Below are 18238 nucleotides of genomic sequence, written 5' to 3'. Positions count from 1 at the left end.
AAAAATATGGTTCCGAACTGAAGCACACAGATTTTAGAAAAAAGGTGAGTAACAGGCCACCATCAAACACCAACCTCCAGCATATGTGCTCAAGCTAATTTCCCACAGCGTTTTTTTGGAAAACTGAAATTTTCGAAAAACTGCCAAAGGTTCCGAAACGACTAGAAATCATCTTTAGTCGACTCAGCATGTTGAAATTAAGGTGCAAAGAGAATTTCGGCTTACCGATTTCATTCGGTGATGTTTTGTGGAAATTTTAAGTTTTAAAAATCTTCCAGAATTACCTACTCAAAAAGGTTCGATACTGTTACCAATAAGTAGATTTGGCAAGTGGGAAATGAAGTCTATCCTAAATTTCAGCTTTCTAGATCAATTTTACAACAATTTTTATTTTTCTCATTTTTGACGCAAACATTTCAAAAACTTCACTAAAAATCGAAAAATGCACTTAGGCATATCTACGAAATTTGATGGCTGATATAATTTGAATACTCTTTCGATTTAGCTTTGACCAGTTCAAAAATTTATGGAATCTCGATAGAGTTTGAAGATTTTGCTGAATGGGAAAATAATCACAAGTGCAAAAAATCAAAGATTTCTAATTCTGCTGAAATTGCACTGTTTTCATGTTTGTATTTTATAGGTACATATCTAATAGACATGAATTTTATCCATTTTTGTCTCACTCGAAAGTGAGGTCAGAAATTCCCAAAATGACCCGATTTGATTTCATCAAGAAAAATACCATAACTCCCAAAACATGGAAAAAGTCGTGTAGCCTACGTGAATGAGCCGCCAAATTATAATTTCCCTGGCCTGCTTAGAAAAATGTATCCAAAACCTAGGATCTACATGTTCTAGCCACTTCTAAATTTTTCTTATCGGATTCAATCAGGTGTGTTGTGAAAGCTGTGGAATAAGATTTGTGACGAATATACTATTTAAGTTGACTACCTTGCTTACCAGCAGAGACTGAATACCAGAATCCTGTTTCTACACTCCACCATATTATATTCTAACACACTTTCGTGCAATAAAAACAGTACTTACGTGGGGAGATGATATGTATTCTTAACACGTTGACAATGAATAATAATGAACTTAAACTAATAACACTTATTGACGATCAAGTCGTTATACTATCACTTCAACTATTGAAAGTTGTAACCAAATGAATGGATAGGATAATAAACACGTTATATTAACAATTTAACTGCGAGAAACTATGGATGTGTCGACCCAACCATTCGTGACTGAAGATACATCCGCAGCATCCAGGTATAGATAGCTGGAGCTTGCAGATGTATTAGTGTTACCAACGTTGACTCTCCGGAATACTCCGAATAAGTACAGCAGGCATGGTAGTATATCACAGTGTCTCATTAGATTAGATCTGATCAGGTCTAAACAAATCTAATCCAAACAATGAAATTGAATCAACTAAAGCTCTTTAATACAAGTGAATCAGTCATTTCGAAAACCCCGTAAATCACCATGTAAGGGGTTTTTATGTTTTTTACTGATTCTGATGGTGCTTTGCGAGCTCTATCGGATAAAGTTGGAAGGTAGCTCAAAAGTGCATATTTCAGCGTTTGTCATTTCGAAAACCTCATAACTCCTGCATTTACAGAGTTTTTGAAATCATTTTTTTATAAGACAAACGAAGAACATTAATTTTATGAACATCAACGTAATTCAATTTTTTAATTTATGGCGTGAAATGCATCGACTTTTATTAACCTAGACCGCTAATCATACGCGAAAAAAAACAATTGGTTATGTCGCCAACTCTGTGTAATAAACAAACGCAACTGCACATGCGTCAACAACTGATGATGTGAGTGTGTGTGTATATGTGTGTATATTGCTGTTAGTAGTTGAGTTGAGTTTACCCCGGTTTACCCTTACCGTAAACTGAACTCAATCACTAACTGCAATATACACACATATACACACACACTCACATCATCAGTTGTTGACGCATGTGCAGTTGCGTTTGTTTATTACACAGAGTTGGCGACATAACCAATTGTTTTTTTTCGCGTATGATTAGCGGTCTAGGTTAATAAAAGTCGATGGTGAAATGGATAACATTTTTGTGGCTTCTTTATTACATTAAATTAATTGAATCGTAAACTGCACTGCAGATATAACTTCAATACTTAAATGATTTAAAATCCATACTCAATCATTTTGGGTATTGTAGTTACTGGATTTTCTAGGATTACGTGTCACTTTTCAGGTTTTAAAAAAAAGTCATTTCGAAAACCCCATAACTCCACATATTTCACAATGGAATTGCTCGCAGCCTACAAAACTTCAAGTTCTGGTAAAGGTACAGAAATATTTGTAATCATAAGACCTATCAATTACTGCACAAGTTTACTGTTATACCATGAAAATATAGCGCACAAACAGTTTTTTTCATTTCCTGAAAAATTTTAAAAAGTTCAGAAGAATGGGGTTTTCAAAATGACTGATTCAAGTATGGAAATAGATTATGCTCTTAAGATAGTCATAGCATTTTACGTATGTGTTACGAACTGCGCATGGCAGGTTGGTGTCGTCACACCATGGAGCAACCAATGGGGTGCAACGTTGTACATGAACAGCTGATTCGGTGCGTGCGCAGTAAGTACGTAAAACTTACGTAAAATGCTAAGACTATCTTAAGCAGTGTTGCCAACCCTAGGGAAATGCCCCTAGATCGAGGGATTTTTCAGATTTTTAGAATGTCAAGGGAATTTTCCTGGGGAATTTGTTATTTTCAGGGAATTTTTGACATTTTTGGGAAAATTTTGTTTTTTTACATTTATATAATAATAACTTGGTGAAAAATAGTAAAAAGTGAAAAATGTTAGAAAAATCTATGTCCTAGTAATATTTAATTTGTCCAATAATTTCAAGTATCTACTCGTATCAAATGGTGCGTCTATGCCGACACAACATTGTGTATGTAGAGGTCTTACTCGTATCGTCATATCTTGAAGTATCAGGTTTTTACTTAGGGATCACTTGGCTAAGTGGTGAATTTTGATTCAATTTTTCAGTTTTTCTCATAAACGAGTAAAAATTTCATATATTTCTTAAACTGATGAATCGATACTTTAGAGTTCAATATTTCAATTCATTAATAAAAAATGATTCAAAAATTCAATCACGCCTGGAAAAATTGCTTCAAAATTCATCACTTAGCCAAGTGATTCCTAAGTATAACTTCTATGAATATGGCCTTAAAAGTTGAAACTGATTTTTGAATACTAAAATTATGAAGAAATATTCAATTAAATTTGGACAGACAATTTTTATACTTTGATATTAAGTAACTAATTAGTGAGCGACTGGCTCACATTTTTATGATATAAATACATTTGAAATGCAAACAAAGTAATTGATTGTGCCTTTTTACTGATCAGGAATGATGGGAAACAATTTTTAAAAAATTAGGGATTTTTTATGAATTTAGGGAATTTTTTTTCACTCAAAATGGTGAAAATAGGGATTTTCCAAGAAATCAGTTGGTAACGCTGATCTTAAGAGCATAATCTATTTCCATACTTTTATTGAAGAGGCAAGAGCTTTAGAATCAACGAAATGCTCAGTGTATGTTTTAATAACCCTGTAACCAAACTTCCAAAAGCCAAAGTTTTTTTGAGAGCTGGAGGAGGATTTTAAAAAATTAAAAAAAGCATAATATTATGAATAAATTCTAACATTTTCATTTTTGTTTTCAGCTGTAAAGGTGAGCTTTCGACAGTATTTCAAGTCGTTGTAGCAAAATTCTTTGTAAATACCTACCTACCTATCAATATTCAAGAATAAACTTTTAGCTTAACATAAATTCCAGAACACATGAGATAATATCTTTCTTCAACACGACGCACTATCATCTCGACGTTCATTTTTTAAACCTGTAGAAGTGCATCCTTTGAGTAATGCCATAACTGTGGTAATACATCTACTTTATGAAGTAGTAGTTTTGACTTTTTAAGTAGAGCTACCTTGTAAAAATTGACGAGTTTGGAATTTTTTTTAATTCGAAATTTTTCAACACGCCTGTCCCAATAGATTAAGAACATTAAACTTATGACGGGATTGAATTTTCAGCAGCCAAATTTGATCATAACGCCTTTTGAAGCGATTAAAAATTGCTGGAGAAAAGTTAACTTTTGCTGGAGGCTCCAGATCGACTCGAAAATGGTGGAAATCGCTTCGAGGAAGGGGCGGGGTTTACTTTTCAGATTTAAAAAAAATTATTGAAAAATCAAGGTCGACAGCTGAAAATTTGATTTTGAGGTTTGGGTCAGTTGTTCTTTCAGGTAGCCGAATTTCAGCTCGATCGGAATTGACGAGTTATAAGGATTCTCTCGTATGTATCTGCCAAAGAGATTAGAAACATAACGAGCAACTCGACGAAAAATGATTGGATCTTACAAGTTACAAGACGTATGATCCAGCTTAGGTATATCAGTTTTCTGGAAATTAGAACGTATCAGCTAATGGTACATAGGTATTTCCTCCGAAATAAGCACGAATGGCAAAATTATAAAACGATTTTATTCAGAATGTGGACCATCTTCTGTGGAGAATTCTAACTTTTCAAAGTAGATTTCAAAATCGACTGCCCATACCTTTATTCAAACTTTCTATATCATCGTCAATCGGTTGTAATGAGTCCACATGATAAGATAAATCCCCTGAAAAACAAATTTTCAGAGGTACTACGCCTCGAAGAGTGCGGACGGAAAACATGACTACCTATGTGCTCGAAAATTATCATTTAGAAGTACCTACCTACTAAAAGAAAAATGGCACAAAAATCAGGATCCAAGACAAGCGGGTGTCTTTCACCAATAAGTGAAACACAGATACATCATATTTATTATACTGATCTCTAAAAATTATTCCAATCAATGAAGAATAATGTAGGACTATGCACGTACAGGTAGATAACTAATATTACTCAATCAAAATTTCAAAAAACAAGTTTTACGTTTATTTTTAACGATATCTTGACACATAGGTATGTATACGAGAATATGTATTTGTACTATACGTATAGTTATAAAATAAGTATGAATACAAGTAGGTAACTAATCATGAAATTACGCGATCAAAATAATTACACGGGAATAGAGGACGAGTGAATAGCTTCGATATTTGAATAGGGTAGCATATGCCAACTGCAGGTGAGAGGCCACTCCGCTATCAATTCCCAGCTATTATATGAAGGATCGAGACAATACAATAAATTATTGATCACAAACAATATTTGACCATTTTCTTTCTGACTAATGGTATAACATATTGCACGCAAATCTGAGGAATTGTATGGCCATAAATCTATATTTCGCCAAGTTTCATCCTGCTGATCGAATCGAAATAGTTGTTCATTGAATAACGCAGCGAAGCCATTATCATTCAAATGTATCAGCTCATGAGGGACCCAATACTTACAATCATAATCATCACGTCGAAAATCCACCTGCAGCCTCGAATTGGGCAAAGAAATCCACGATTTTTGCTCAAATTTGTATTCTTCTATAATGAAATCGGCGGTGGTATCACTTTGCGCTATTTTATACATCCTGTACAATTTCTTTCCGTCGCAAGCGAATCGCAATCCATCTTTATCGGGCTCAGGTTCTGCGAATCTCATCCAGCGGTTTAATTCGAACGAATATTTAAACATTTCACCGTCTTCGACACAGTTGTATATTTCGTTGCGACAATTGAGCAAAGTATACTTACACTTGGTCTTACAAAGTCGCAAATCTGTTGCCAAAGAGAATAACTTTCCCATCGATAAGTTGAAAACGTGAAAATAACAACATGTAGACCGACCAGAAAGTAGAAATATGTTATCGTTGATGATGCAGGCTGACGTTGCACTTGAATATTTATCATACCTATCGGTATTTAATTCACAAAACCGGAACGAATCCATTTTGTCCCAATTGGAATCATAAATTTCGAATAATTCATCTCCAAACCCCCATGTGATGAACACTGGTAGAGTAGTTTTTTGCATTTTTGATTTATCTTGCGATAATTCTGCAAAAGGGAGAACAGAAGTTGAAGCTAAGGTATCCCATAGCTTCTCTTTGATGCAGTCTTGCGAGCAGTTGTTGAAATCAGCAGGGCTTGGGATAGCATAATCATCGCAATCTACAAGACGATTTTGACTTATGGCGAAAGCAATTTGAGGAATAAGGCAATATCGATTTTCCACATCATGCATTACCCATTTCGAACACATATCCAGAATTTCAAGTGGATCATCGAGAAAAAATTCGGGCGACGTTAATAAATTCTCCAGACAATCGTAAGTAATCGAACAGAACAGTGAAATGTCCACATGAGGCCATTTGATCATGTATTTTGCTAGGAAAATACTGTTTAGAATTTCACGATACTCGATATTCCTGCGAGCAAACTTCAACACTTCGGCCACATCTATTTCATCTTCGGATTTTATGGTGTGCTGCCTACGCAATAGAAATGCTGCGCATCTTTTGACTAATTTTTCTATTCTAAAAATCTCGGTTCCTTTCAAAAATTGCAAAATATTTTCAGCCTTAAAAATTACTCGTTCACTGTCCAGGTACATGTAATCGACGATCGACTTGAATGTTTTTTGATCAATCTTATCAGACAAGTCTACCTTGTTTTCTTCGCCGATTGGCAGCGTGATTGCTTTGAAAAGGTCAGCGAATTGTGGCAAGATGTCTATTTTTGGCCACGAGTCGACCACATATTTGGATAAGAAAAATCGATTCAATGATTTGTATTCGATGTGTTCGCGAGTGAAATTCAACATTTCAACGACATCTTCACCGCACATGTCATCGGAATTGCTCTTCATCCAGTTCTCACACGAATTCTTCAAGCTGTCAATTTTTAATTTATGGGCTGCTTTGAATAAACGAACAATCCTGCCAGATGTGAACTCGTGTTTGCCCAATTTGTAGATATGATCGACTATGCCATCAAACGATGAGGAATCGATTTCATCCATAAAATATATTTTATCCTTGCTCGGAGGGGTTGGTGGTGTACCCTCAGATTGTGCAGCTAACTCCGAACACTCTTTAGAAAACATTTCTTTGAAGTATAAAGACTCAGATTTCAATACAGGTCGATGGAGTTTATATAGTTTTTCATCAGCTTTGATTGTGATGTCATACAAGTCGCCATTTCTCAGAAACGCCTCAAGCTTTGAGTTCTTATCAGGAACAATCCAATCGTGATGTTCACGTTTCGTTGAAAAATCGAACGTGTCAAGACGTTTATCACGCATATTTTCATGGAGATATTGGTACTTTTCATCTTCGTATACTTCCAATTTTGGTTCATCTGAAAACGAAACGAAAGCGTTAAACGTCAATAAAATGTTGAGAGCAGAGGTGGTCGAATCAAATTTTACATATAGGGAGTCAGATGAAAATCAGTTTTGAGTTGACAAAAGAAACCCCTAAAGAGTCCACCTCAGATTTGAACGAGACCACGATTTTTTAAGAGAGCGGATTCTGAATTACCCGTAACCTAAAATTTGAGCTGCCTAAATTGATTTTCGATTTTTGGTGAATTTTTGAAAATTTAAAATTGACTGCTTTCGGGGATTTGCGTTTTTGTTTTCAAAACAAAAAATAATAATAAAAATGCATAGGTACCTAGTACCTACCTACTTATTGAGTAAAAATTGTGAAAATCAGCTTCAAACACTAATATGACTAGGGCTGAGATATTTATTTTCTAAAAAATGCTTTCTATCCTTTCCATCAAAATTAGCATACTTTTTGATTTTTTAGGAAAAAAATGTTCATTTTTTCAAATTTCAATTTTCTGATTATAAACAATTTTTTAAGTTTTAAAATTTCACCTGTTTTGTCAGTTGATAAAAAAATTCCCCAAAAACAGTGAAAATTGCTGAATATAATCAAATATTCCCTAAAAAAGCTCAAAATGTGCTAATACATTTTTGCCTAAAATATACCTACCAAAATATTCTATAACATATGGGGCTCAATCGACTCGAAATTAGATGAAATGTAAAACTATGTTGGATATATGTAGTATACCACAAAAAAATGTTATAAAATATTTTTCAGAGCCCTAAATGACCTCGAAAATTACGTCAAAGGCTCTAGAATGAGCGGAAAATGTGAAATTCGGTTCAAGGGAGTTGATACCTGTTGGGTTCAAGAGTAATTTCCATCACTTTCATGGAATTAAGTTGGTATACATTTTTTTAAAAGAAAGCATAAATCACCGAAGATGGTAAATTCGAATTTAAAGGCGCTGAATTTGCCAAAGGAATCCGCTATTAAGCTAATTTAATTAATTTGGGTAGGTACTTAATTGTTTTTTTTTCTAATAAATTAGGTATCAATCGTTTTTCTAATTTTTTTTTCAAAAATTTGAGTTGAAGCATTGCTTCCAATGCTTTAACGGACGCTTTACGACTGATAATTTGATGGCCTAAAATATCTATCAATTTTTAGGATAGGTGATAGGTACCTGGATTTCGCAGTAGGTACCTTCCCAGCGTTCCATTTTGAAAAAAAGTGGTAACTGAGGTCGAATCTGAAGGGTAGAATTCAATATCTAACAGTCGTTTTTTTCGATTTAAATTGAAGACGTCATAACAAAAAGGGGTATATATGACACACATGTCCTTTTTGTGACGAATCCATATTGTTATTCTTCAGACCTTCCTCTATCATATGAAACCACCCCCACTCACAAAGTCGAAAAACCAGTGAGCTATCGCCATTTTAAAACTGCAAAGTCGATTAAAAATTTACTTTTTCAAAGATAATGGGTTACTCATGGTCCATTTTGTGTTGTCAACCATTATTTACCATGGTTTAAATCCAAAAATTTGCTCAAAAACATTTTTAAATTTAAAAAAAAAAATTGGCCAAAAAACTTGTCTTTTTTGCTATTTTTTTATTCAACATATAGCGATCTTTTTTCAGAGATAACGGGTTACTTATGGTCGATTTTGTGTTGTCAATCATTATTTACCTGGTTTAAACCCAAAAATTTGCTCAAAAACCTTTTTAAATCAAAAAAAAATTTGGCCAATTTTTCACTTTAAAAAGGGCATATAATTCGAAATGTTTGAGGGCTTACCGCCAACACACGGTTTCCTCCAGACTGACGGTTCATAGCATTTTGTATAGTTGGATAGTGGGAAAATGAGATAAAATCGTCACCATGTTCAAATATGCACATTTCTAAACTTCAGAAGCACTCAAACTTTCAATCAGCTTTTTCTCAAAACACAATTTTCACACATATGTCCTTTTTGCTATGACGTCTTCAATTCCCATCTTATTTTTCAATTGCAAGTGAGTAAATAGCAAATATGCCTACGTGAAATATTACGTATATACTTACCATCAGTATGGTTGATTTCTCCAGTATACGTGAATAATTTGAAAAAATACCTTGAAACTTTATCTACACTCGTAGACTGATCGATGGCTGGCAATCGTAAGTTAGTATCATTGTAAGAAAACATATTTGGACAGTAGTATCTGTACCTGGCAGCATTTACGAGCTCAATTATGCGAGGTAAACGATTTTCTATATCGTGACAGATCCACTCGGCACAAACTTTACTAAACGAGTGTTTTTGATATTTTTCTTCATCACAACGAAACTTTCGTTGAGAAATTATGTGAATATAATGATCGAACGGAATTGATAGATATTCATCCACGCCTTGTAACTCTAGGATATGTAGAGACAGGTATTGAACAACAACTGACAATAAACTCTGGTAATTTCCAGTCTCCGTGATGAAACGGTATAATTTGAATATTTCGTCATTAAACGGACGGCCAGCGCCGGTATATAATCCCCAGCCTAAGCATAACCGTATAGCCAACATTTTTCGATAAGCATCCACGTCAAGGTCCATTTGCAGATAATCCGTAGCCATCAACAACGATGCACAATTGTCGTCATCTATGACGTCATACAAGTTTTTTCCATAAATGATATCAACCGCGGCGGAAAATGTGTCGGTGTCCATCAGTGGGATTTCTATCAAGTCGCAGTTCTTATCTCTATAATCTTCGGTGAATAGTTTTTCAAAATATCCCGATTGTAAAGCTAATTTTAGCCGATCCAGGTAATAAATATCTTCGTCTACTTTGACCATGATATCTTTGAACTGACTTCGGATCAACTTTTCCGGTTTTTGATGAAGAGCTGTTGCTTGGCTTGAATTTCCAGTGTCCATGATTCGGATTCAGGTTTCTGTGAAAAACAAACGAAATCTTAACCTATAGTTCTGTTGCTTGAAATACACGTACAATAGGTATGTATTTCATAATCTACATAGGAGATGTAATACTCAGTCATCCTATTTATGCACTCGTGAATAAGGATTCGCCTACGGTGGTTCAATTCTCAATGCCTTAAAAATTGAAATTTTTATTGCTCCTAACAGTTTCACTTCATATCATTGATATGGCTCATTCAAACCAGAGTATGATTTTACCCTTGTTCTGAGTATATTTTTTTTATACACATGAGTGTCATTGGATTGGATTGGATTGGAATGGACCTGATTTGATTAGATCTATTTTACCAGATTCTCAGGATCCAAGTCGTTTGCACCACATTCAGGTAATCAGATTCAAATTTTTCCCCCAATAAAAATTGAATCGCATCATTTTGGGAACCCTGCTGAACTACGATGGTGGTCTGGATCCCGTAATTTCAAAAAATGCAATAAGGGTATCCAATTATAGTTTTTTAAAGGCATCGATGTCATTGATTTCGATTCTGAAATCCATAAAAGTAGACTTCAAAATCAAAATTAAACCTCCAAACCTGAAGTTTTACTGCGAAATTTTCGAAAAATGTAATCTTAGTATCTGGCATTGACTTATAAGGCTTTGAATGTTCTGATTTTGATTCTGAAACTGATTTAGTCTCAAAATCAAAATTGAGTTTCTCCGAAGGAAGCTTGAGGATTAAAATGTCCAAAAATGCAGTCAATTTTAATGATTTTGGGGTCAAATGGACTTGAGAATCACAAACCAATCTTTTCAAAGGCTACGAAATTTTCAACATTTCCACTGAAAAATGGTTGAAAAAGTTTCGAGTAATTTGTTGCAAAAATTGAAAAATTGATTTTTTGTTCAATTTGATAATTATTGTGAGCAATTTAAAATCGCTGGAAAAAAGTCAATTTACGGTGCTGGCTCCAGATTAGTCTCCTGAAAATAGTTGCAATCGATTTGGGAGGTCGACTTCATGGAACAGACGAATTTTAGAGTAATTTTTTTCAAAAGGTTGAAAAATAGAACTTTTTTAAAATTTGAAATTTTTCAACTTGTAAAAAAAATTTACTTCTAAACTCGTCACCTCAGATTTGAGATTCACCTGCACTAAGCAAATCAGAAAGTTGAACTTGATGACAGGATTGAATTTTCTACTAGAGCAATTTGAAATTTCTGGAAAAAAGTACACTTCTGCTGGAGGCTCTAAATCGACTTGAAAATGCTGACAGTTGATTCGAGGGATCGACTTTATTATAATAAATCTATAGTTTCAGATTTTCATCTCCATGTACTTAAATTCACTCTTTTTGTACACTTGTAGGTACCTCTTAGGTAGGTACCAATAAATTTAAGCAGTTTTCACCATTTCTTAAAATCCTCCAAAAAATCGAAAAATCAACTTCAGCACCTATGAAAATTTGGTTCTGAGGTTAGGATAGCACGTTATTTCAGTGAGCGAAATTTCAGCTCGGAATTTACGAGCTAAAAAAGTACCCTCGATAATCAATCTGAAGAGAACGAATAAGTTGATGCTTCGAATTTAATGAAATAATGTTTGCTTGATAAATTACACATCTGAAATAGGCACTTCAAATTAATAAATCACACAACTCATCATCAGTAAAAAAAAAAAAAGTCTTAGGTTTATTCTCAAGAAAATTGACTTATTACAAACTTATACCTTACCTACATTTTATCTTCACATATCTAATTGTAATTTAAATGAACACAAAACTACGCATAGCTAAATAATGCATTATACGAATATTCAATTTGAAACGATTAATCACAAAATAGTCAGCGTTTATGAATAGCTGCAATATTTTTATAAGGGAGAATATCGTTAGTGAAGCCTAAAAACGAGCTCTCTCTTCGCATAGGCCAAGTTTTCTCCAATTCCCAATTCTTACTCAAACGACAAAAACTATACAAATTATTATTAATCACATATAACAATTCGCCCGCTTCATTCTGACCAATAAGGGACGTAACACCTTTACTTGTATTTTCAAAAAACCCAGGCCGATAATCTAGGTACGGCTGCAAAACCGCTTGCAGCCAAATTTTTTCCTTTCGATCAAAATAAAATAATCTGTCTTTAAATAACACAGCAAAACCATAATTGATTACAAAAATCAGTTCGTGCGGATCACCGTCATAATCAGTCGATAGTCTCGAACTAGGCACTGAAATCCACGATTTTTTTTTGAAATGATAATATTCCAGAGCGTAATCACTGATATCATCATTTCGGGATAGTCTATACATTCTGTATAATTGATTTTCGCAACTAGTGAAAAATATTTTATCTTTATCTGGCTCCGATTCGGCGAATTTCATCCAGCGATTAAATTCGAACGAATATTTCAGTATCAGGCCGTCTCTCAGACAACAGTATATTTGGCCTCGACAATTAAGTAAAGTGTATTTAATCGGTCTACCGAACATTTCACCATTTTTCCTTTTATGAATTCGTGGATCAGAAGTCAACGCGAATAACTTGTTTGTTGAGAAATTAAACACGTGAAAAAAATGTTCGTCGTTGGAGCCCACAGGGTGAAGTATGAATAAATTATCGTCCATCATCGTTGCTGACATAAGTTTAGGACAATCGTACTCTTTGGCATTTTTGCAAAGGTAAAATGACTCAATTTCGTCCCACTTCGAATCGAAAATCTTCAATAGTCTGTTTTCCTCTATCGTGATGAACACTGGCTGCTTGGTGGGTTTTTTCACGATTCTATTCTTCGATAATACATCAACAGGGAGCACGGAAGTTGAGCTTAGAATTTTCCATAATTTATTTCTAACGAAATCTTGCGAGCAGGCTTTCAAATCAGAAGGACTTGCGATCGAGTAATTACGACAGTCCACTAGGCGATTCTGACTTATAGTGAGAGCGACTCGAGGAATAAAGTGATATCGGTTTTCCACATCGTGTACTACCCATTTCGAACATATATCCAGGATAACGCGTGGATCGTCGAGGAAAAACTTTGGCGATGTTAAGACATCCTCTAAAGAATCGTAAGACATTGTACAAAATAATTCCAGGTTTATTTCAGGCCCTGCTACCAAATGTTTCGCAAGATATACGCTATTCAGAACTTCGCGATATTCGATATTTCTGCTGGCAATGTTCACAATATCGCTGATATCTTCAGAAGTTATTGTGTTCGGCTGCCATCTAATCAATAATTCTATACATTCTCTCATCAATTCGTTCAGTTTAAGTATATCGCTCGCTTTTAATAAGGGCATAATACGAGTAGTATCTTCCTGCAAGCACGATCCAGGAAATTCACAATAATATACGTAATCGACAATCAACTCGAATGTATCTTCATCGATTTCATCAAACGAATAAACTTCGTGTCCATCAGGGTGAATTTCAAATGGCAGCTGGTCCAAGGAAATCTCGTTAAAAAACCATTCGAGTACAGGTAATTTGCCTATTTTGGGCCACGAATTTTCAATATAGGTAGATGATAAATGTGCACTCAACGTTTTATAATCGGAGTTGTTGCGGATCAAATGTAATATTTCAAGAGCATCCGCATCACAGATGTCGTAAGTATTTTTTTCCATCCAGGAACGACACAGCATTCGCAAACGATCCATTTTTAATATCTTTACAGCTTTAAATAACCCGAGAATGATATCGGACGTGAATTGCTCTTTTCCAAAATACATGTAGTCGATTACAATATCGAATACGGTTGGATCGATGTCATCGATAATGTACACTTTATCTTTGCTAGGAGGGGTTGGAATTCCTTCGCATTGGGCAGCTATCTCGGAGTATTCGGTAGAAAACATTTGTTTGAAATACAAAGACACCGATCCCAATACAGATCGATGAAGTTTATAAATTTTTTCGCCAACTTTGAACGTGATATCGTAGAAATAACAGTCTTTCGAGAATTTCTCCATTTTAGGTTCATGGATGAATTCACCATCTGGTTTGACACTCTCTGATCCGCACGTCGAGCATTTTCTTCTTCTTTCGTCCGATACGTCAACTCTATTTTCATATTCTTCCGATTCTGATGCATCTGAAACAAGAAAGACACAAAAAATGATACATATGTTGATGAAATCCCAAAATAAATTTCCAAAATTTCAAGTACCCAAGCATATAATATTGAAATTCCACATACCTACTCCTTTGCAGATTTCTCCACTGTACACCAAAAGTTTGTAAACGTATCTCGAAACATCATCTAGCTTCGTTTGCTCATCAATGACAGGCACCTGCAGCTCGGGATCGTCGCCAGAAATCTTATTGGAGAAGTAAAATCTGTACCTAACCGCATTCATGAGATCTATTGCTCGTGGTAGTCGATTTTCCAACTCGTGGCAGATCCATTTAGCGCAAATTTGACTGAATGCACGAGTTCGGTATTTTTCTAACGAATTAAAAGCTGTAGGTCGTCGAGAGATTATTTCAATCAAATGATCTAGTGCGATCGATAGAAATTTGTCGCGATCTTGTAATTTCTCCAAATGTTTAGACAGGCCATCGAAAATAACTGGTAACAGATACTCGTAAGTGGAGGTTTCCACAATGAAATGATATAAGCTGAGTAAATCATCTAATGGTGCCCTGAGACATAAGCCTCTCGTTACGAGGTTCTTATAAGTATCTGCGTCGATATTCATCTGTAGATAATCGAAAGCCATCAACAACGATGCAAAGTTATTTGCACGAATAATCGAATCCAACGTGGCTCCATAAATGAAATTAACTATCAAGGAAAAAGTGTCTGTATCCAGCAGTGGAAGTTCTATCAAGTCGCTGTTTCTTTCGCTGAAATCCTCGGTGAATAATTTTTCGAAATAATCTGATTTTAAAGCCAATCGGAGCCGATCCAGGTAATACGTGCCTCCTTGGACTTTTACCATAATATCTTTGTATTGACTTTTGATGATAATTTTGTGCTCTTGCTGGGGATCAGCTGCTGTCTCGGTAGGGTTCCCATTCGCCATGGTTCCGATTTTATTTCTCTGAAAAACAAATTTTTTTTCCTTCAGTTTTGGAATGACCTTAAAATTGAACCAGAATAAGTAAGTAAACATAATTACTTATTCTGTTCGAAAAATTAAAATATAATATGTGAGGGCGCATACAAAAAGGGGCCATACGACCAAAAATGTAAAAAATGTTTTCTGAAATTGTTGTAGGAACTCTTCAAGAATCGAATGGAACCTTCTGTAAAATTTTAGTTTTGGTCGTATGGTCCTTGGGCCCTTTTCGCATGCCCCCTCACATATAGGTGTAATTATGGTATCACTTTTAGAATATACCCTCAACATACAATTATTACAAGGGACAGTCTATATAATTTCAAATCGAAAGTTCAAATTTCAAAATGACGCTGTAAATGGGAGCTCCCACTTAAAATTCTGAAAAGATTTCCATAGATGTACCTTTTGATGCTTTTTCGAAGTATTCAATTTTCGATATGGGATCTTTTGATGGAGGGGAAACACCCTCTGCCCCAAATTTGGGCTAAACTTTCAAAAAAATATCTGGGGCATGTGATATATCAAATTGTATGTTTTTGGTAACGCTGAACACGAATATGACCTCAGATTATTGATTGGACCCCATTCACGGCCCCCAGCGCCCCTCCAAATGGGGTAAAAATTCAAAAAAATGTTTTGTTCGTGCGACACATGAAATAGTATGTTTTTAGTGACGCTGAACACGAATATGACGCCAGAATTTTGACTGGACCCCATGCACGGCCTCCAACACAAATGAAACACATTTTTTCAACTTTTACCTATTTGGGAAGGTTTTGGGGGCCATGGATGAGGTAAATTTGAAAAACTAAGGCTATATTCGTAATCAGCGATATCGAAAACACACTATTTCATGTGTCACACAAATGAAACCATTTTTTGACTGTCACCCCCCCCCCCCTTGGGGAAGTGCTGAGGGCCGTGCATGAAGTCCAATCAAAAATCTGACGCCATATTCGTGTTCAGCGTTACCGAAAACATACAATTCAATATATCACATGCCCCAGATATTTTTTTGTAAGTTTTGCTCAAATTTGGGGGAGGGGTAGCTCCCCTTCCAACGAAAGGTCCCATCTCAAAAATTAAATATTTCAAAAAATCATCAAAAAGTACATCTATGAACATTTTTTCAGAATTTTAAATGGTAGCTCCCACTTACAGCGCCATTTTGAAATTTGAACTTTCGATTTGAAAGTTCAACTTTCAACTTTTGAAAATTTCAAAATACTTGGAAAGTTCAAAATGCAATGTCCTTTCGAACCGTGAAATTAGTTTTGATCAAAGTATCATAGCTTTGGAGGTATGCGCTGCTGAAGTTGAGTACCTCGAGGCAATGTGAAAATAATTTGAGCCTCTCCCCACCCGCCTCTGGAAGGACTGGTACCAAACTGATTGCGGGTTTTTTACTTATTGGGTGCGTAGATGTTGCAAAAAATAATTGAGCGAAATCGAAGGACATGACTCAAAAACGTTGGCTGAGTTGTGGTGGAATGACCTAACTAATTTTAAATCTTAATTGAACGCTCCCTTTGACCGTCGAGTTGAAGTTCATTTTTGCAGAAAATTTAAAAAAAATCGCTGGAGGCTGCAGTTCATACCTTGTGGAGAAAAAATAAAATTTTGGAAAAATTGAAAATTGGTCTGGAGGCTTCAGAATGACCAGAATTGGTGAAATTCAGTTAGGAGAAGTTGATATTAGTTTCAAAACTAATTTTCACAATTTTTACATAATTTAGCTCTCACATCTCTAAAAATTATAAATCGCTGAAATTGGTCCATTTTTGAAATAAGGTACCTAATATCAAAAATTTGTGAAAAAAATCAAAAATCAATTTTAGCATCTGAAATTTTGAAGAACCAAATTTTTAGCTGCCGAACTTGATTTTAAAATAATTTTTTAAAAATCTGATACTCTGTTCATGGCCTAAAGTCTCCCCTCCCCCCGAATTGATTTCCACCACTTTCGTGTTGATCTGGAGCTTTCAGCAAAAGTTAATTTTTCTCCAGCAATTTCAAATCGCTACAGATGGTCTCGTGATCAAATTTGGTAGATGAAAATTTAGTCCCGTCATATCAACGTTCTTAATCAATTAGGACAGATGGATTAAAAAATCTCAAATTTTAAAAAATTACAAAATCGTCAATTTTTGCAACAAAGTGTTCAAAAACTTCATCTACTTTATAAAGTAGATCTATTCGCACGTGAGATTTCTCAGAGGCACACTCCTACAGGTTTGAAAAAATGAACGTCGAGATCGCTGGAAGCTCCGGATCGGCCTGAAAATGGTTGAAATCGATTCGTGGGATCGTCTTTAGATAGTTGAACTAGTTTCGAGTAGGTAATTTGTTACAAAAATTGACAAATTGATTTTTTTAAAATTTTATGAAATTTTCAACTAGTAAAAAAGTACCTACATTTTTTGGACTCGTCCCATCAGATTTGTAATTTACCTGGCCTAATCAATTTAGAAGGCTGAACTTACGAGTATGACAATATTAAATTTTCAGCTGCCGAAATTTTACAAAAAATGAAAAAATGATGGTTGAAATAGAGTTACTCTGTTGTTGTTGGAGCAATTGTGAGCAATTTGAAATTGTTGGAGAAAAATCAACTTTTTCTGCGGGCTCCAGATCAGCTTGAAAATGGTTGCAATTGATTTGGGAGGTCGACTTCATGGAACAGACGAAGTTTTGACTTTTGAGTAATTTTTTCCAAAAGTTGACGAAATCAGAACTTTTTTAAAAGTACAGATTTTTCAACTTGGAAAAAATACCTACACTCCTAAGTCCGTCACCTCGGATTTGAGGTTCACCTGCCCTAAGCAATTCAGAAAGTTAAACTTGTGACAAGATTGTATTTTCAGTACCCGAATTTCATTACGACGCCTTCTGGAACAATTTGAAAT

At 35.0% G+C, this 18238-nt stretch overlaps 1 protein-coding gene across 5 annotated transcripts in view; it reads right to left on the bottom strand.

The window, feature by feature from the left end:
- LOC135849170 (uncharacterized) overlaps positions 1 to 18238 on the bottom strand; it is a 91184-nt gene that overhangs the window by 42010 nt on the left and 30936 nt on the right. Inside the window, exons 2-3 of one of the 5 annotated variants that reach the window (XM_065369451.1) lie at positions 14465 to 15311; positions 11932 to 14359 (exon numbers count right to left, since the gene is read on the bottom strand). The exons of the other annotated variants lie outside the window; for them this stretch is intronic. Of the exons in view, the coding sequence (XP_065225523.1) occupies positions 12102 to 14359; positions 14465 to 15293 (3087 nt within the window). The 5' untranslated portion in view covers positions 15294 to 15311 and the 3' untranslated portion in view covers positions 11932 to 12101. Of the gene's footprint in view, positions 1 to 11931; positions 14360 to 14464; positions 15312 to 18238 lie in introns of those variants that run through there. 5 annotated transcript variants of the gene reach the window in all.

Source organism: Planococcus citri, chromosome 5 (genome assembly GCF_950023065.1).
Source record: "Planococcus citri chromosome 5, ihPlaCitr1.1, whole genome shotgun sequence".
Taxonomy (NCBI): domain Eukaryota; kingdom Metazoa; phylum Arthropoda; class Insecta; order Hemiptera; family Pseudococcidae; genus Planococcus; species Planococcus citri.
Note: the sequence above shows the minus strand (reverse complement) of the source record. Positions and strands in the feature narration are given on the sequence as shown.